Here is a 21,354-nt window from a genome sequence, read left to right on the forward strand (position 1 = left end):
TCATTTCTTAAATATAGCTGCGACCGAAAAATGTCCCAACATTTTTGGTAAAATAAAAAAAAGTCAGGTGCACATGTTAATTTTAGTAATGCTAATATCTTACATTTTAGGTTTTAGTATAAGAAACATTTTTAAGTTTTATTCCCCTTTCATTACGAATTGTATACTTTTTATATTGTAAAGTTTGTAATATTAAAGGCGGAACCATTTAGTTGTCAGGTTATTTTTGCGGGCACCGAATGTCCAAGCGAGCAGAGGCAGTCAGGGCACCTCTCCTATACGTATATAAATATACATATATATATTTATCTATATATATATATATATATATATATATATATATAAAATATATATATATATATATATATATATATATATATATATATATATATATATATATATATATATATATATATATATATATATATATATATATATATATATATATATATATATATATATATATATATATATATATATATATATATATATATATATATATATATATATATATATATATATATATATATATATATATATATATATATATATATATATATGTGTGTGTGTGTGTGTGTGTGTGTATAGCATGTACAGCATATAGTATATAGTATATATAGCACATTACTTTTTTATTCTTCAAATATACCCCCTCCTTTTAATTTCAGGTTTGATTATTAATAAAATTTAGTGAATATTATTTGATCAAAATTACCACTTAAAAGTGTATTCAGTTATAAAATAATTTCCGTTGTTTTTTGATTTCTTAGTATTGGCGTATGAATAGGATTCTTTTTCCCGAGAATAAGATAACGCTAGTTTCGAATAGTTCCATCTCCCTGCCAATTTTCCACTGATTTAAACTTGGCTTTCGATTCAGTTGACGTAGCCTAGCTCCGGTGAAATTGTCACTTTCAGCCGGAACTTTCTGGGGATCAACCTGGATGTACAAAGATCTGGGTAGTTCACCGAAGGTTCTTCAATAATGATTAGTTTTAGGTGGATTTGCCTTTCGAGTTTATTGATTGTTGTATTTTCTGGATACCTTTCAAAGGCAGAAGGTAATTCTATATTAATTCGAAATGTATGTATGTATATATATATATATATATATATATATATATATATATATATATATATATATATATATAATTATAACATGTATATTTAATGATAAACTTAAAAATAAAAAGGACCTCGTCAATGTTCTCAGTACTTAATTTTGTTAGTATATTTTATAAATTTGATTAAGTTTTCGTTAGCTCTAAGTATTTCAAGCTGGTTGGTATACCCTAGTAAAGGGCGAGGCGCTTTCAATAACCAGTAAGTGAAAAGGGTTTATAGAATCATATGCATTAAATTCTTCTTACCACTATAACCAAATTTCGCAACGCTTGTCAAGACTAGACATGCCTTTAGAAGTAATTCCCACACTCGGTAGTCGAGGCTTCCTCTGAGGCCACTCTGTTTTCTTCAAACAATACAAAATTTTCCGGTAAGTTTTGATTCATGTTTATTACCTCCTAATATATTTTTAGCCAATAAAAATAGTGGGTTTTGCAGGAAGGGGGTAATAACGAAAATAATGCACTGACCCATCCACCAAGTGTGGATTTTGTAGCTTTTTCTTGGGGGGGGGGAATATCAAAGAAATAGGATGCACTGACCTACCAATAAGATGTTGATTGATGGTTGGTTTTGATAAAGTAGTCGGAAAGTCTACAGACGTTTCAGGAGGGATTTTTTTTCTAAAGGGGGGGGGGTGTCGGAGGAGGCAGTTACGGAGGAGGATACTTCCATGGATGTTGTTTCCTTGGGGAAAGGGACATTTCTATGAAGGAGGTGCCGGATTTCCCAGCATTATTCAAAAAACGATCAGAAATTAAATTAAAAAAAAACAAGTTTTTTAACTGAAAGTAAGGAGCAACATTAAAGCTTAAAACGAACAGAAATTTTTACGTATATGAGGGAGTTCACCCCTTAGTTAATACCTGGCCCTTTTCGTTTAAGTTTTTTTAGTAGTTTCAAAAAAGCTATCTATTCTAATTAACCGGCCTTTCTGAATCAGGGGTTTGTGATTCGAACGAAATTCGAATTTCAGCGTAAAAAGCAAGGTATTGACTAGGGAGATAATCCCGTTATATAAGTAATAAAACATAAGACTATAGAAGTTCGTTATGTAAGTTAATTCGTAAGTTACGTCGGAACAAAATTTCGTCAAAGCCATTTATAGTCCAGTAAAAGTACGGAGAAAAGTGGGTCGACCCGAAAAAAATTGCAACAAAAGGTTTTTTTACACCAAAATGTTCAGAAAAAATCGCTGAACAACATATCCAAAATCCACTAAAATCGACAGCCGGAAAAACCTTCTAGGGCTGCTTAAAGGGGGTGAAAGGGGGCGAAAAATTGTGTATTTAAATTTTTGACATTTAGAAAGCTTTTTTTACGCTAAAATGTTCAAAAAAATCGCTGAACAACATATCCAAAATTTGCTAAAATCGCCCTCCGGGAAAACCCTCTGGGGCTGCTTAAAAGGGGTGGAAGGGGGCGAAAAAATAGGTTTTTTCATTTCTGACATTTGGGATGCTTTGTTTACACTAAAATGTTCAGAAAAAATCGCAGAACAACATATTCAAAATCCGCTAAAAGTGCCCGCCGGGAAAACCTTCTGGGGCTGTTTAAAGGGGGTGAAAGGGGTGAAAAATCCTTTTTTCGATTTTTGTTATCTCGGTACGTTCTGAGACTCGATTCTGGTATAAATCAACTCGCTGAAACCGAAAATGATGTTACTTTTATTGCAATACGTCTGTAACATATATTAAACTATAAATAAGATTTTAATAACTCCATCGCAAAAATAAAGGAAATAGCTTTTCTTCCGAAGTGTTAGAAAGATCAGATCAATGGAAGCTTGAAATACTTCAAACAGCGAAACAGGAAAATTTCGAACGGCAATTTAAAGGAGCAGAGAAGTACCCCACTCTTTGTTGCTTCCCTAATCGTTGGAAACCTGGTTATCCGATGAGAATCAATCGTGTGAAGACCAGACTGTAGAAAAAGGGAAACTATAGGCATAGACGCATAGAAACTAGAAAAATCATTCTTATTGTCGGTTTCTTTCACAATTGGAAAACAAAAACATTAACTCGCCCGTATATAAATCACAGTTTTGATAATCATCATTTTCAGATCATATATTACTGAGAATCATCATTTCATTAATGAGCACTACAAAAGAGCACAACCAGCGCTATTGCAAAAAACTAAAATTCTTCTTCTTCTAGAGATGTTGGTTCAGAGTTATTACAGCTTCTTCCCATGCACTCTCCGCAAGCAAGTTTGCAGGGCATGCCATTCTTACGGCAAGTGCATCTGGCCGTATCGCAACCTGATTTGCATTTGCAGTGGATAATTTGAAGAAGACTTTGGGGAGCTGGTTTCTTCCCCGTCATTACTGGGATGTAATTATCAGCAGAGAGTCGCCATCCCCAGTTTTCCGGTTTCATCGCAGCAGCCTTGCTTTTCCATTCCATTACCTGCAAATACTAGCGAAAAGAATGGAACTTCGCAGCTGATGGTGTGGGAGGCATCTGATCAGGGCAGACAAATGCGGAAGAGGAAGCGAGCTTGGACAAGAACAGACGATGTCTCAAGGACACGAGAGTTTCTCCAGGCTTTCCTTTATAAATTTTCCAAAGAGCTTGTTCACCAGCTACAATGAGCTCGTCTTTCGTAGCTTTCGAGTCCATAAAAACCTTAGCGGCCTCATGGAAAGACAGATCGGACCGGTAAAATCACAGTCCGACAGATTTACCAATTCCTTGCAACCTTAAAATGGTGTCACAGCCTCGGAACACGTGCAGAAATAGAATTGCACCACACATGTCCTTTACTTTTTCTTTGATGGAGCAAATATTCCATAGCTTATGTTCGTTTGAAGCTTTCGCCTCGGATCTGAAATACAGGCTTTTGTGGGTGGCAGTGACATGATAGAGAGAAGGATAAGGAGGTCAGTGTCGTTGCCGATGAGACACTTCAACTAAGTTCTAGCGCTATGAATGGTTGTTGATTCAATTAGGACATCTGCGTCAGCAGAGGCATGTTTACCAATCAACCTGCTGAGGACAATTTTTCTCCTATTGCAAGATTTATCCGCTGCTTGTTTGTGCAGTTTTGCAAGAACTCCTCTTTCTGTCTTGTTAACTTTGTTGTACCAGTGAATTCTACCACTGGGCACTGTTTACCCCTGGAACGTTTGAGGTGAGCCATGCCTTTCGTCGAAGGACCATTTTCATATCCATCAAAAACTGCCGAAGCTTTTCCAAATCTAGTGGTGACTTACTTGACTTAACTTTCGCAAATGAAGTCAAATGTAGAATTGGGCTGCCAAGTCAATTTCTGGAGCAGCCAGCCGCCGTCAACAACAAAGTCGCACGAGTCTAACTACTCATCCGAATGGTCCCCTGATGCCTTTCGAATCGCGTTTGACAGAGATGGTTTGTCTGCAGGACGCAGAACTTCATAGGATCCAAAAAGGGATGGGGGATACGTACAAAGCTCATACGACAAAAGGTCTCGAAGATCGAATTCTTCCCGGTTCGCCACCGTAGCTAAGTGCTGGAACAGAAGCCCTTAATCTACATGAACCGGTTCACCATCGATGTTAACAGCTGATTTGGATGCCATTGTAACAGCCTTGTCTTTCTTCCGGAACGAAAATGAATCAGCTGCCTTCCCAGTCATTTCGTCTAGAATTCAGGCTCCAACTTCTTTTGCGTTGTCCGCATCTACATTAGCTGTTGCATTTACGCGGTAACGATGTTGAGGAGCCCTCCGTGTCGTCTGAATAGAATCTGGGCTCGCAAAATGTCTAAGACCGTCATCGTGTTATCAGTATCACTTTTAATCCTTCACTGGAATATTTCGACATGCTGAATACCCTGTTTATTAACTCAGGCTAGTCAGGCCTTGCATTGATGTACTTAATTCAGCCAGGATCGGCATGAAAAAAGCCCATATTAGACGCTGAGTTTGTGTGATCCCCCGTCCACGAGTTAGTCCACCTGTTGTCTTCAAACTGTGCATTAGAGCCTGCTCAATGACTAGATCCGGTGACAATCCAGCCCAGTACCGATCGCTTCTCCTTATAACAAACTTACCGATTTTGAAACTTGAGTAGAGCTCTGGATTGTTTTCTTTCAGGTCAACCATAGTCTGGAGATGAAGACGAGCAGACTTTGCGTACAGGTTGTGCCCTGCTGCCGCATAGTACGGAAGCATCTGTTTAAGGCTATTCAAATACAGATCCCAGTTCCCGCACCTCTCTGCTCTAGTAAAATTGCGCAACACTTTCACCATGTCCATGTACTGAAACCACAAGCATGCTGTTCGATTGCCCCTTAGCTCCTTAGTCTCTGCTTAGCTCCTTAGTCTCTCCTTAGTCTATGCTTAGTCTCTCTTTTTCTAAAGTCTAGTTTTCACAAGTTTGATTCTCATCAGATAACCAGGTTCCCGACGACTAGCGAAGCAAAAAAGAATGAGGTACTTCTCTGCTCCTTTAAGTTCTATATTTTCCTCTATTGCCTTTCGCAGGCTGTTAGATGTATTTCAGGCGTCCATTGATCTAATCTTTCTGTAAAACTTTAGAAGAAAACTACTTCCTTTATTTTGACATTGGAGTTATTAAAATCTTTTTTTTGGTAGTTTAATATAAGTTGGAAAAGGGTTACAATAGAAGTGATATCATTTTCGGTTTCAGCGAGTTGATTTATACCAGAATCGAGTCTCCGAACGTACCGAAATAACAACATCGAAAAAAGGATTTTTCACCCCTTTCACCCCCTTTAAGCAGCCTCAGAAGGTTTTCCGGGCGGGCAATTTTGGTGGATTTTGGATATGTTGTTCTGCAATTTTTTCTGAAGATTTTAATGTAAACAAAGCTTCCCAAAAGTCAAAAGTTAAAAAACCTTTTTGTTCGCCCCCTTCCACCCCCTTTAAGCAGCCCCAGAAGGTTTTCCCGGTGGGCGATTTTAGTGGATTTTGAATATTTTGTTCAGCGATTTTTTATGAACATTTTAGTGTAAAAAAGCTTCCTAAATGTCAAAAATGTAAATACCTAATTTTCCCCCCCTTCAACCACCTTTAAGCAGCCCCAGAAGGTTTTCCCGGAGGGCGATTTTAGCGGATTTTTGATATGTTGCTCAGCGATTTTTTCTGAATATTTTGGTGTAAAAATAACCTTTTGTTGCAATTTTGTCCCGGTCAAACCGTACTTTTACTGGCCTATTAGCCAAAAAAGTAAAACTAATATGCAAATTTCGTTTTAATTATTCATGTATGGTGAGCCAAAATCAAAGCTGCATTAATTCAAAAACTTTCAGAAATTAAATAAAAAAAAACAAGTTTTTTTAACTGAAAGTAAGCAACGACGCCAAAACTTAAACGAAAAGAAAATATTCCGTACGTGAAAGTTGCTGTCCCCTCCTCAACGCCTCGGTCTTTACGCTAAAGTTTGCCTCTATCTTACAACTTTATTTTTTAAAACAATAAAAAAAACTTTAGCGTAAAGAGCGAGGCGTTGAGGAGGGGACAGCCCCTTTCATATACGGAATAATTTCTGTTTGTTTTAAGTTTTAATATTGCTCCTTACTTTCAGTTAAAAAAAACTTGTATTTTGTTATTTAATTCTGAAAGACCTTTTAAATTGTGCTTACAGTCATTTGTTGGGTACGATGTAGACTGAATACTCGCACGTGGAATAATTGCTTTGTGTACCCGTAATTTGATATTAGGTTATTTTATACAACTAAAGATGTATCAACCTGTTAAGATTGTTTTTCCTTCTTTTCCCCCCTAAATTGAAAAAAAATAAATTAATTTTGGATGATACGGTGGTCATGACAGAAAGACTGAAGTGTTACATTAACTCAAAGAGACTTACTAGTCGTATACCTGACCATCCAGTATGTGTCCTAGTAAATGCTGCAAAAATGCTAATAAGAGGGACAAAATCGCTTGTTAGTTGGAATACCGTAGTTTCCTTTTCCTTATCCAAACATTTTTTTTTTAACTTTCTATTGGTCTTTTTTATGATAGTTTTTACGGGTTCAGGTGTATAATAATTTAGAGTCGTATGATACCACTAGACTACCATTTGCGTGTTTTTCGTCCAAGAGTTGTGTCAGCTGGAATTCCTTTTACAGGGAATCGGCACACGAGTAACGGAATCAACATTCTTAAAATAAAATTCCTGTTTTTATTCCTGTTATTTGGGGTAAAGGTAGTGGAGTAATTGATGCAACCCCCTTGGTTTCTCAATCCTTGACAGGATTAGAACATGTCATTATCAGTCAGAAACTAAGGTGGTTCCAGAAGGTCAGCAAAAAGGAATAACGTTAGTGGAATAGTGTGCCTTCATCTTTCAACATAAAATGCAGGAAGATGGGATGGGGGAGGGGTGGAAAAGACTGTTTGTACCTAATATTGAGATTGTGGTGCGGAGAAAGGAAATGCATATATCTCCCAACAGGAGTGCTAGAAGACGGAGGGACATTTGTCCTGTGTAAATTCTTAGCTCCGTTACTTGAAAGATAATGTTAATTAGTATATACGTGTATGTGTTCCATCTGTATAAAATCAACTATGTTTCACCTATTCTGTTCATTTCTCTGTTGAATTTGTAGCTAAGCTAATCATACTAGAAACTTGAAAATTGACGTAGACTGATTTTTAATTATGAAAATGGTAATAGACTATAAAGAATAGAAAAAAAACGGAAAATAAGGAAAACCAGAAATGTGACGTTATACCCAAAAGCATGGGAGGGGTGAAGTCCCAACCTTGCCATTGGTGAGGTTTGACAGCCGGAGGCCGTTATTGGCGAGGGCCAAAGGCCCTAACGACTCAAGAGAGGCGAAAAAATGCCGACGAAGCTATGATGCTGTGGTATCATATATTCCTTTCTTCACCTTATATTTCTCTCAATTTAAAATTTGTGCAAATTAATCATGAAACAGACAGCAAAACCTTAAGTTTTGTACTGTAACATCATTCTATTGGGCGATTTTACCTCGTGGCTCCATGGTGTCGTTATATAGTATTAATCCCAATTATGACCAACATTAAAGAGTGGATTTTTTGAAAACTAGTTGATGTAAACATCTGTCATTTAGGGAGGCGAGTACCAGACATCAAACATCCAGAAGGGTCTGTCTGTATTAAAACGTCAGAAAAGTAGCTGTAAAACACAAGCTTGCTAACTGACAAAAATTAATCCCCTAATCTCGGTTGTAATCTTGCACGACTTTATAAACAAATGCAAGGTAAACATGTACTAAGAATTATCATGGCTCTCTGGTAAAATTTGAGAAAAATAAATATTAAAAAAAAAAGCAAGCTGATAGTGCATTTACACATTGTGAAAATCCGTCCGGATTTAGCAATCCGTACGGAGATTCCGTCCGTTTTCGTGCTTAACTCTAGCTTTCCGCAAAGATTTGTCCAAATCAGGACGGATTCTTGGCAAGGCTTTTAAAAGAATAAAACCATGGCTATGGATCATCAAAAACTTCATGAACTTATAACATTGGTTCAAGGCTACCCCAGCTTATATGATACTGCTCGCCCAGGCTATAAGAAAACCAAGGAAAATGGTTTCACTTGGCTCTCTATTGCTCAACAGCTTTCAAAGGAGGGTCACGCTGACGCATTTATTTGAAAAGTTTGCCTTAAAACATAGCGTTTTCTGGGATTTCGTTCGAAAAGATAAGGACGGATTTCCGCAATGTGTAAATGAATCCTGACTTGCTCGACTGTTCTAAACCAAATATGTATAAAGCCCTTCAGCGCGCTACTGCAAATATTTTAGCTGCTTTGTGAATTTTAGCTTAGTTCATGAATGCTGTTCGTCATAACAGCTTTTTTTTATAAGACAGAATCAAAAAGGAAGGTTTGGATAAATAATCTTGCTTCATTATGGTAAAAAAAAACAATATACAATGACCTCAGGATGTCTTCAGCTAGATTGGCTGGAAATTTCGTTGTCCTGTTCATGACCCATCTCCCCTACCCTTAGGAATTGAACACACCACTATAAATATTTCCAGTGAATGAAATCTTCAAGCACCAAATCAATTGAAAATATAAATAATAAGAGTGTTTTTCCTTTTGAAATAATATGAGTGTTTTGAAATATTATTTAATATATTTAATTAATATTTAATAATATTTAATTAAATAATATTCAATTGAAATAATAAGAGTGTTTTTCCTTTTTTTGAAATAATATGAGTGTTTTGAAATAATATTTAATATATTTAATTAATATTTAATGATATTTAATTTAATTTAAATATTATTTAATTAAATATTTAATAATATTTAATTAAATAATATTTAATTGAAATAATAAGAGGTTTTGGCCTTCTGAAATAATATGAGTGTTTTGAAATAATATTTAATATATTGAATTAATATTTAATAATATTTAATTTAATTTAAATATTATTTAATTAAATATTTAATAATATTTAATTAAATAATATTTAATTGAAATAATAAGAGTGTTTTTCCTTTTTTTGCAATAGTCCCTTCTGTAAACCAGGTTTTGACCAATACCCTTAAAATACCAAGAAATACCTGTCTTAATTGAGTTCAAGCTAGCAAAGGCTTTAAGAATAAACTTTTTTTGCGTCTTGAATGACTGGTGATTGAAAGGGATTCTTATTTTGACTTGGTCGTTTATTCAGCTGGCTCTGCAGTTGTTGAGCATCTATTTAAACGATTCCGGTTTACTTTGGCAAAATATGTCAGCAGCAAAGATATAAATAGGAGAGTGTATTTATTTCAGCGAAAATTTACTGGTACTGACGTTTCCATTTGCTCAAATAACTTAACAAAAAGATGAACAGTTTTTCAAATGCTCTAGTTATAATAAGACTGAAATAATGCACAAAGATTCGTATATGCGCCTTGTTTAGAGTATCCTCATTATTAGTTTTTATAATTTTGTTTTCATGCAGCCTTGCTCTTTTTATGTGATAAGGGGCAGGGGATAAAACCTCAAGGACCCAAACCTCGAAGAGATAGAGTAATAGATTTTCAATGCAGAATTTCTTCTGCAATCGAAGCTTTTTTTGCAACTTCACCTTTCAATTGAATAGAAAAGTTAATAATTTTCACTTCACGCACGTGCATTTGTTCTTTAATCAATTGTTCAATTTTCTTATTTTAAGTTTCTTATTATTTTCATATTAATTGTTCAACTTTCCTACTTCTAAAAGTCTGGATCCCTCAGGAACAAATATGAATCGCTCTTAAGGGTTTCAAGAGCTTCTTAAATACAAACTAACCCTATCATGGTGTGCTTATGTAATCTGTAAATCCAAGTCCGAGTGATAAATTGAAAATAAAGAGCGGCCTACAGAAAAAAAAAGTTCAAGATTGACACGAAATTTCTATAAGTCCTGATGCTAAATCAAATTATTTACCTGTGTACTTTAGGTAACTTAGTGTACTGCCTTAGGTAACTTTAATACCCATGGTAATTAACTGCTTTGTTTACTGTATCTTTTCTTGTAAGCTGTGATAGCTCGATTTTAACATAGTCTTCAAGCACCTCGCCCGTTAAAATACCCTTTGGAATTAACTGCTTTGTTTACTGTACATTTTCTTGTAAGCTGTGATAGCTGGATTTTAATGTAGTCTTCAAGCACCTCGCCCGTTAAAATACCCTTTGGAAGTAACTGCTTTGTTTACTGTACATTTTCTTGTAAGCTGTGATAGCTGGATTTTAATGTAGTCTTCAAGCACTTCTCCCGTTAAAATACACTTTGGAATTAACTGCTGTGTTTACTGTACATTTTCTTGTAAGATGTGATATCTGGATTTTAATGTAGTCTTCAGGCACCTCGCCCGTTATAATACCCTTTGGAATTAACTGCTTTGTTTACTGTACATTTTCTTGTAAGCTGTGATAGCTGGATTTTAATTTAGTCTTCACGCACCTCACCCGTTAAAATACCGTTTGGAAGTAACTGCTTTGTTTACTGTACATTTTCTTGTAAGCTGTGATAGCTGGATTTTAATTTAGTCTTCAAGCACCTCGCCCGTTAAAATACCCTTTGGAAGTAACTGCTTTGTTTACTGTACATTTTCTTGTAAGATGTGATATCTGGATTTTAATGTAGTCTTCAAGCACCTCGCCCGTTAGAATACCCTTTGGAAGTAACTGCTTTGTTTACTGTACATTTTCTTGTAAGCTGTGATAGCTGGATTTTAATGTAGTCTTCAAGCACCTCACCCGTTAAAAAAAATTTATTCATTGCTTGTTATAGCTTCTGGTCTCACTTTTAAAATTTGGGTTTTCATATTGAAGCTGGAAGCTCCATTAATAATATAACCTAAAAAATCCACTAGCTGTTTATTATCATGATTGTGTCACTTAGAAACGTTTTTATAAATGTGTTGCCATCTCATAAGATATTTGGAAAAGTTCTTTTAGGGAGAATAGTAATAAATAAAAGAAATTCCACCTCAATGTCCTTGCAAGGATTTTGCAAATCTTAGAGGCCGATCGTTTTTTATTGAAGCCAAAGACTTTGCATTGTTTACTACCAAGAACAAGTGGTCCTTATATGTATTAAATAAACAAAAAAAACAAGTTTTTTTAACTGAAAGTAAGGAACGACGTTAAAACTTAAAACGATCAGAAATTATTCCGTATATGAAAGGGGCTGTCCCCTCCTCAACGCCTCGCTCTTTACGCTAGAGTTTTTATTGTTTCAAAAATTAAAGTTGTGGCAAAGTCAAACTTTAGCGTAAAGAGTGAGGCGTTGAGGAGGGGACAGCCCCTTTCATATTCGGAATAATTTATGTTTGTTTTAAGTTTTAACGTTCTTCCTTACTTTCAGTTAAAAAAAACTTGTTTTTTTTTATTTAATTTTTGAACGTTTTTGAATTAATACAGGTTTTGATTTTGGCTCACCGTACATGAATAATTAAAGCAAAATTTGAATATTAATTTTACTTTCATTTGGTTAAATGGCTTTCTCGAAACTTGTTTAATTTTATTTACGAACGTTTTTATTAGTAATAAATATACGTAACTTACGAATTAACTGACGTAGCGAACTTCTATATTCATATATTTTTCATACGTATATTATACGGTTCGCCCCCTAGTCAATACCTTGCCCTTTAAGCTAAAGTTCGAATTTTGTTCCAATTCTTTAAAAATGACCCCTTAATCACAAATGCCGTTAACTGAAATAAATAGCTCTTATGAAAGTACTTAAAAATCTTTGTCTTAAAGAGCGAGGTATTGACTAGGGGGTGAACCGAATCATATACATAATGTTTTCTGTCGTTTTAAGTTTTGATGTTGCTCCTTACTTTCAGTTGAAAAACTTGTTTTATATATATATATATATATATATAATTTCTGATCTTTTTTTAAATAATGCTGGAAAATCTGGCGCCCCCTTCATAGCAATGTCCCTTCCCCCATGAAAACTCTCTTCGTGAAAAGATCCTCCCACATAACCCCCGACCCACCCATCCCCCCACTACCAGAGAAAATCCCCCCTGAAAGCGTCTGTATACTTCCTAATAACCAATACTATACGTATGTTAACATTGGGTAAAGTTCATAACTTTCAGCCCTGCCCCTGGGGACTTCGGGGGATCAAGTCATCCTAAAAGACATAGTTATCATATTTTTGACCATGCTGAACAAAATGGCTATCTCAAAATTTTAATCGGGTGACTTTGGGAAAGAAATGAGTGTTGGAGGGGGCCTAGTTGCCCTCCATTTTTAGGTCACTTAAAAAGGGCACTAGAACTTTTAATTTCCGTTCCAATGAGCCTTCTTCCTATATTCTAGGACCACTGGGTCGATACGATCATCCCTGGAAAAAAAACAAATAAACACGCATCCGTGATCTTTCTTCTGGCAAAAACGCAAAATTCCACACTTTTGTAGATAGGAGCTTGAAACCTCTGCAGTAGGGTTCTCTGATACGCTAAATATGATGGTGTGATTTTCATTAAGCTTCTATAACTTTTAGGGGGTCTTTCCCCCTTTTTTCGAAAATCAGCCAAATTTTCTCAGGCGCGTAACTTTTGATAGGTAGGATCAAAAATTCCGTTTTCTAGAGTTTCGGTTACCATTGAGCCGGGTCGCTCCTTACTTACAGTTCGTTACCACGAACTGTTTGATATTTGACATAAAAAGTCCCGCAGGGCCATGCAAAACAGGAACAAAAACTATAATAAAATAAGGAACGTTAATATAAACATACCATCAAATAAATGCACCCGGTGGGTCATGCCCATACGAAAAAACCACGCCATATTCCTAATATATATAAAATACCCATTCTCAACCATTTTTTCATCCACAACTCTTCCTCCTCATCAACTCTAAAAGCTTCGTTTTTCAAATCTGTCTTTTTTTTCACAGAAAATACAATTCCCTAAATTTTCATCCCTGTCTCCATACACCGGACAATTGTAGAGACCACTCTTCATTCTAGTCATTCCCAAGTATGTTCTTCTTTCCGGAAACGACATATAACTATCTCTGCGAGAAATTCGTCATTTAGTAGATAGATAGAATCCCTATCTATTTAATATTAGGCCTAGACAACCCAGTTCTACAATATACTTCCTGTACCCTTCTCTCTTTTACCCTCAGGGTTACCAGACTTCCGTTTGGAGGACAGGTCTTCCTTTTTAACCTCAGACCTTCTGTCTTTCCTCTTTTTCCAAAAAAATCAGATTTATGCTCCTTTTTGTGTTTAACCAGTACAAAAAACTTACACAGACATGATTCCCTAACAAAACTCTTAATAGTAGTAAAAATGTACATGATTAAATAAGATGTACAACATTTTGCTCATTAGAGCAGTGCTTGTTTTTTATGAGATATCTAAAAATGGTATCTATGGGGAGCGGAGTTAGACTGCGCACAATTCTCACACTGGCAACATTGAATAAAATTTGCAGAATTTATTTTCCGCGCCATCTTAAATGACTAATTCTTTTGTCAAGTTTATTTCTGCAAGGGTAAAGACAATGTCAAATGTGATCTATATCTACATTGAAGACATTTGCCGCGAATTTTATTTTAATAATATAAGTTGGCTGCCAAACCTGCAAGGCGCTTAGATCTCTTCATCCTTTGTTAAAGGTATTAATTAAAAAAACTTTTTCCACAAAACAAGTTTTTCAAAGAAAAGTAAAGAACTCCATTGCCAAAAATAAGTAAAAATATAATCAAATAATTTACAAAGCGTCAAACTATCACAAATCAGCATCAATAAATAAATGAAACCCAAAACGAACAGAAATTACAACAAATAAGCGAGTCAAACTCAAAACGAGCTGAAATTAATATAAGTCAGGCTCAAAACCCCTAAGCCTTCCCAAGGCCAGAACATAATTTGCACTTTACTGAAAAAAATAGAAATGGATGTGCATTGTCAGTTTAATACACATATACTGATATTTAGTAACAAAATGTTAATATTATTTGATTTATTAAAGTTATAAAAGAAAGAAAATTTATATTTTATTCAGTAACGTGCAAATTATGTTCTGGCCTTGGGAAGGCATAGGGGTTTTGAACCCAACTTATGTTAATTTCTGCTCGTTTTGAGTTTGACTCGGTTATTTGTTGTAATTTTTGTTTGTTTTTGGTTTCATTTACTTATCCTTGCTGATTTGCGGTAGTTTCACACTTCGTAGATTATTTAATTTTATTTTTGCTTATTTTTTGTTTAATGGAGTTCTTTACTTTTCATTGAAATACTTATTTTGTGAAAAAAGTTTTTTTAATTAATTTCTGTTCGTTTTATATTGACATAGTCTTTTCAGGGAAGGAAAATAATAATGCTTTAAATCTTTTCGTTTTTTAAGACTTTATAGTTTGGTCTGCTACCCTTTTAAAAATCTGGACACAAACAGTAGTGTTTAATTTCGTTTCATACCTCCTCTAGTTGACCTGAAATGGAAAACTTGATACCATTCGCAAAAAAATCTGCTTACTTTCTTTGATAGGTTGGATACACTTACGCTATTTTGACTTGATTAAATTATAAGAGCAGAAGTAGCCCCGAAAGTTTGAACATAATACCCTCAGTCGTTTTTGGGATACTGCTGAGATGCCTTATTGGGAATTACGATTAACACTATGCATTTTGATTTAATCTTAAGGCAACATTTAGTTTTTAAACATAAAAGCAAATGGGAGGGTGGGCGTGGGAGGGGATTAGTTGCCCTCCAATCACTTTCGACTATGAAAAAGGGCATCAGCCCTTTCTTTTTTCAATCAAATGAGCCCTTTTCGAAGTTCCAACGACAACTCCTTCGAAACAAAGTGCCCTGGTCTAAACAACAACAACAAAAAATCATACATTATACCCACATCGATCTTTACTATAAAAATTTCAATCCTTCCAATCACTTTTGACTATTAAAAAGGGCACTAGCCCTTTCAATTTCCAATCGAATGAGCCCTTTTTGAGTTTCTAAGACAAAGATTTCTATAAACACCTTATATGCCTCCAGGGCATAAATTAAAACCCTTACCCTGCGGACTGTGAGGGTGGTTGTCATCCTCTAAGACATAATTTACAGAATTTTCAACTACGTTAAGCAAAATGGCTATCTCAAAATTTTGATTGGATGTGTTTGGGAAAATGGTTAGTCGCTCTCCCATCATTTTCAACTATTAAAAAAGGAACTCGCCCTTTCAATTTCGAATCAAATGCGTCCTTTTGAAGTTTCTACGACAACGCTTTCAATAAGAATCTCATGCCCACAGGGCATAACTTACAACCCTTGCCCTGAGGGCTGGGGGGGGGGGTTGTCAACCTCAAAGACCTAATTTTCAGAACTTTCTACTACGTTCAACACAATGGCTGTCTGAAAATTTTCATTGGATGTGTTTAAGAGAATGGTGCGCGTGAGAGGGTGGTTAGTTATCCTCCAATCGCTTTCGACTATTAAAAAGGGCACTAACCCTCTCAATTCCCAATTGAATGAGCCCCTTTTGAAGTTTTTACGACAACTCTAGCTATAAAAACCTTATATGCCCCCAGGGCATAACTTACAACCTTTGCCCTGGGGACTCTGGGGGGTTTATCATCCTTAAATACATAATTTCCAGAACTTTCAATTACGTTGAACAAAATGGCTATCTCTAAACTTTGATTGAATGTGTTTGGGGAAATAGTGCGCGTGAGAGGGGGTCAATTTCTTCTCCACTCACTTTCGACTATTAAAAAGGGCAATTTCAATTTCCAAACAAATGTGCCCTTTTTGAAATTTTAACAGAAACTTTCTATATAAAACCTTATATGCCCCCAGGCCATAACTTACAACCCCTGCACTGAGAGCTCTGAGGGGACTATCATCATAAAAGACCTAATTTCCAGATACTTTCGACTACGTTGAACAAAATGGATATCTCAAAATTTTGATTGGATGTGTTTGGGGAAATGGTGGGCGTGAGGGTGGGGGTTCGTTGCCCTTCAATCACTTTTGACTATTAAAAGGGCACTAGCCTCTTCAATTTCAAATTGAATGAGCCCTTTTTGATGTTTTTATAACATCGCTTTCTATAAAAACTTACATGCCCCCAGGGCATAACTTACAACCCTTGCCCTAAGGATTGTAGGGGGAGGGGTTGTCATCCTTAAGGACCTAATTTCTAAATTTTTCAACTAAGATGAATAAAATGGCTATCTAAAAATTTTGATTGGATGTGTTTTGGAAAAAGGTGGGCGTGAGAGGGGGGTTAGTTGCCCTCAAATCACTTTCAACTATTAAAAAGGACACTAACCCTTTGAATTTCCAATCGAAAGATCTCTTTTTCAAGTTTCTACGACAAAGATTTCAATGGAAACTTATATGTCCCCAGGGCATAACTTACAACCCTTGCCCTGAAGACTGTGGGGGGTGTATCCTGCTCAAACGTATAATTTCCTGAATTTTAAACTGCGTGAAACAAAATGGCTATCTAAAAATTTTGATTAGATATGCTCGGGGAAAAGGTGGGCATGAGAGGGGGGCTAGTTGCCCTCAAATCACTTTCGACTATTAAAAACGGAACTAGCCCTTTGAATTTCCAATCGAATGAGCCCTTTTTCAAGTTTCTACGACCAAGATTTCAATAAAATCCTTATATGCCCCCAGGGCATAACTTATAACCCTTGCCCTGAAGAGTGTGTGTGGGGGGGGGTGTCCTGCTCAAAGGTATAATTTCCTGAACTTTAAACTCCGTGGAACAAAATGGCTATCTCCAATTTTTGAGTAGATGTGTTTGGGGAAATGGTGGGCGTGAAAGGGGTGTTAGTGGTCTTGCATTCACTTTCGACTATTAAGAAGGGCACAAGCTACTCCAATTTCCAATCGAATGAACCCTTTTAGGAGTTTCTAGGACAACACATTCTATAACAACTTTTATGCCCCGAGGGCACAACTTACAACCCTTGCCCTGAGGGCTGTGGGGGAGTTCCCTTCTCAAAAGCATAGCTTCCAGTTGGAAATCAACTACGCTGAACAAAATGGCTATCTAAAAATTTTGATTGGATGTGTTTGGGGAAAAGGTTTGCGTGAGAGGGGGGTTAGTTACCCTCAAATCCCTTTCGGCTATTAAAAAGGGCACTAAATCTTTGAATTTCCAATCGAATGAGCCCTTTTTGAAGTTTCTATGACAAAGATTTCAGTAGAAACTTATATGCCCCCAGGGCATAACTTATAACCCTTACCCTGAAGACTGTAGGGGGATTGTCCTACTCAAATATATAATTTCCTGAAATTTAAACTGCGTAGAACAAAATGGTTATCTCAAAGTTTTGATTGGATGTGTTTGGGAAATGGTGGGAGTGGAAGGGGTGTTAGTTGCCTTCCAATTACTTTCGACTATTAAAAAGGGCACTAGCCATTTCAATTTCCAATCGAATGAGCCCTTTGAATTTTTTAATCGAAAGATCTCTTTTTCAAGTTTCTACGACAAAGATTTCAATGAAAACTTATATGCCCCCAGGGCATAACATATAACCCTTGCCCTGAAGACTGTGGGGGATGTATCCTCCTCAAAAGTATAATTTCCTGAACTTTAAACTACGTGAAACAAAATGGCTATCTAAAAATTTTGATTGGATGTGTTTGGGGAAAAGGTGGGCCTGACAGGGGGTTTAGTTGCCCTCAAATCACTTTCGACGATTAAAAAGGGCACTATCCCTTTGAATTTCCAATCGCATGATCCCTTTTTCAGGTTTCTAAGACAAAGATTTCAATAAAATCCTTATATGCCCCCAGGGCATAACTTATACACTTGCCCTGAAGACTGTGTGGGGAGTGTCCTGCTCAAAGGTATAATTTCCTGAACTTTAAACTGCGTGGAACAAAATGGCTATATCCAAATTTTGATTGGATATGTTTGGAGTAATGGTGGGCGTGTAAGGTTAGTTGCCTTCCAAAAACTTTCGACTATTAAAAAGGGCACTACCCATTTCAATTTCCAATCGAATGAGCCCCTTTTGAAGTTTCTACGACAACGCATTCTCTAAAAACCTTAAATGCCCCAGGGCATAACTTACAACCCTTGCCCTGAGGGCCGTGGGTGAGTTTCTTCCTCAAAAGCATAATTTATATCTGGAAATCAACCACGCTGAACAAAATGGCTATCTAGAAATTTTGATTGGATGTGTTTGGGGAAAAGGTGGGCGTGAGAGGGGGTTAGTTGCCCTCAAATCATTTTCGACTATTAAAAAGGGCACTAAACCTTTGAATTTCCAATCGGTTGAGCCCTTTTTGAAGTTTCTACGACAAAGATTTCAATAAAAACTTATATACCCCCAGGGCACAACATAAAACCCTTGCACTGAAGAGTGTGGGGGAGTGTCCTGCTCAAACGTATAATTTCCTAAACTTTAAACTGCGTAGAACAAAATGGCTATCTCAAAATTTTGATTGGATGTGTTTGCGGAAATGGTGGACATGGAAGGGGTGTCAGTGACCTTTCAAACACTTTTTACTATGAGAAAGGCCACTAGCCATTTTAATTTCAAATCGAAGGAGCCCTTTTTGAAGTTTCTACGACAACATGTTTTATAAAAAGGTTTTATGGCCCTAGGGCATAGCTGGCAACCCTTGCCCTGAGGGCTGTGGGGGGGAGGGGGGGGGGGGTTGTCATCCTCAAAGACCGAATTTCCAGAACTTAAAACTACGTTGAATAAAATTGCTATCTCAAAATTTTGATTGGATGTGTTTGGGGAAATGGTGGGCGTGAGAGGTTATTTGCCCTCCAATTCCTTTCGACTATTAAAAAGGGCACTAAACCTTTGAATTTCCAATCGGTTGAGCCCTTTTTGAAGTTTCTACGACAAAGATTTCAATAAAAACTTATTGATTTCAATAAAAAGAATTAAAAAGGGCACTAGCCCTTTGAATTTTCAATCGAGTGAGCCTTTTTTGAAGTTTCTACGACAACGCCTTCTATAAAAAGCCTTATCTGCCCCCAGGGCATATTTTACAATCATTGCCCTGAAGGCTGTAGTCCATAAAAACTTATATGCCCCCAGGGCATAACTTATAACCCTTGCCCTGAAGACTCTGGGGGAGTGTCCTGCTCAAATATATAATTTCCTGAACATTCAACTGCGTAGAATAAAATAGCTGTATATAAATTTTGATTGGATACGTTAGGAGAAATATTAGGCTTGGAAGGGGTGATAGTTGCCTTCAATCAATTTTGACTGTAAAAAAGGGTACTATCCATTTTAATTTCCAATCGAATGAGCCCTTTTTGAAATTTTTACGACAAAACGTTCTATAAAAACCATCTAATCTACCCGAGCATAACTTACAACCTGGGCCCAGCGGGCTGTGGGGGGGGGGGTTGTCATCCTCCAATACCTAATTTACAGATCTTTAAACTATGTTGAACAAAATGGCTATCTCAAAATTTTGATTGGATGTGGCTGAGGAAAAGGTGGGCGTGAGAGAAGTGTTAGTCGGCAATCACTTTTGACTGTTGAAAAGGGCACTAGTCCTTTGTATTTTCAATCGAATGAGTCTTTTTTGAAGTTTCTACGACAAAGCTTTCTATAAAAAGCCTTATCTGCCCCCAGGGCATATTTTACAATCATTGCCCTGAAGGCTGTAGTCCATAAAAACTTATATGCCCCCAGGGCATAACTTAGAACCCTTGCCCTGAAGACTGTGGGGTGACTGTCCTACTCAAATGTATAATTGCCTGAGCTTTAAACTGCGTAGAACAAAATGGCAATCTCAAAATTTTGATGGGCTGTGTTTGCGGAAATCGTGTGCGGGGGAAGGGAATTATTTTCCCTCCCATCAATTTCAACTATTAAAAAGGGCACGAGGCCTGTAAATTTTCAATAAAATGTGTCCTTTTTGAAGTTTCTCCGGGAGCGCGGTCAATAAAAACCTTATATGCCCCAAGGGAAGAACGTACCCCCCTGGTCCGAAGGGTGGGGGGGGGGGGGGGGTTGTTATCCTTAATGACCTAATGTCCAGAACTTAAAACTACGTTGAAAAAAATGGCTATCTCAAAATTTCGATTGGATGTGTTTAGGGAAAAGGTGGGTGTGAGAGAGGGGTTAGTTGCCCTCCAATCACTTTCGACTATTAAAAAGGGCACTAGCCCTTTGAATTTTCAATCGAATGAGCCTTTTTTGAAGTTTCTACGACAACGCCTTCTATAAAAAGCCTTATCTGCCCCCAGGGCATAACTTACAACCCTTGCCCTGAGGGCAGTGGGAGAGTTTCCTCCTCAAAAACATAATTTCTATCTGGAAATCAACTAAGCTCACAAAAATGGTAATACACGACTTGTGATTTGGTCTGTTTCAATAGGTGGGGAGTATGAAAAGAGTGTTAGTCGCCGACAAAATACTTTTAACTGCGAAAAAGGACAAAAGCCACTCTAGTTTACATTAAAATGAGCCTTTTTCAGTTTTCTATGACAACTTCTTTGTCACGAAATGCCGCGGTCTAAAGGGAAAAAATAATAAATAATACATTGTGACAACATCGTTCTTATATGCCCTCAGGGCACAACTTAAGACCCTTGCTCTGAGGGTTTTGGAGGAGTGTCCTCCTCAAAAACATATTTTCTATCTGGAAATCAAATACGCTATACAAATTGGCTATGTCAAAATTTTGATTGGATGTGTTTGGGGGAATGATGGAACTGGGGAGGGGGGCTAGTTGCCTTTCAATCACGTTTGAATATTAAAAAGGGTACTAGTCACTTCAATCTCCAATCGAATGAGCCCTTTTCGAAGTTTCTACGACAACGCCTTCGATATTAAATGTCCTGGT

General features: G+C 36.6%; 1 protein-coding gene across 2 annotated transcripts in view; it reads left to right on the forward strand.

Moving 5' to 3' along the window:
- Positions 1–899: 899 nt before the first annotated feature.
- Positions 900–21,354, forward strand: part of LOC148953508 (sarcalumenin) — a 141,186-nt gene continuing 120,731 nt past the window's right edge. For both annotated transcript variants that reach the window (XM_089088576.1, XM_089088577.1), the window contains exon 1: positions 900–1,061. In XM_089088576.1, the coding sequence (XP_088944702.1) occupies positions 986–1,061 (76 nt within the window). In that variant the 5' untranslated portion in view covers positions 900–985. The remainder of the gene's footprint in view (positions 1,062–21,354) is intronic.

This window comes from Artemia sp. Qi Xiang Cuo, chromosome 4 (genome assembly GCF_049724085.1).
Source record: "Artemia sp. Qi Xiang Cuo chromosome 4, ASM4972408v1, whole genome shotgun sequence".
Lineage (NCBI taxonomy): Eukaryota > Metazoa > Arthropoda > Branchiopoda > Anostraca > Artemiidae > Artemia > Artemia sp. Qi Xiang Cuo.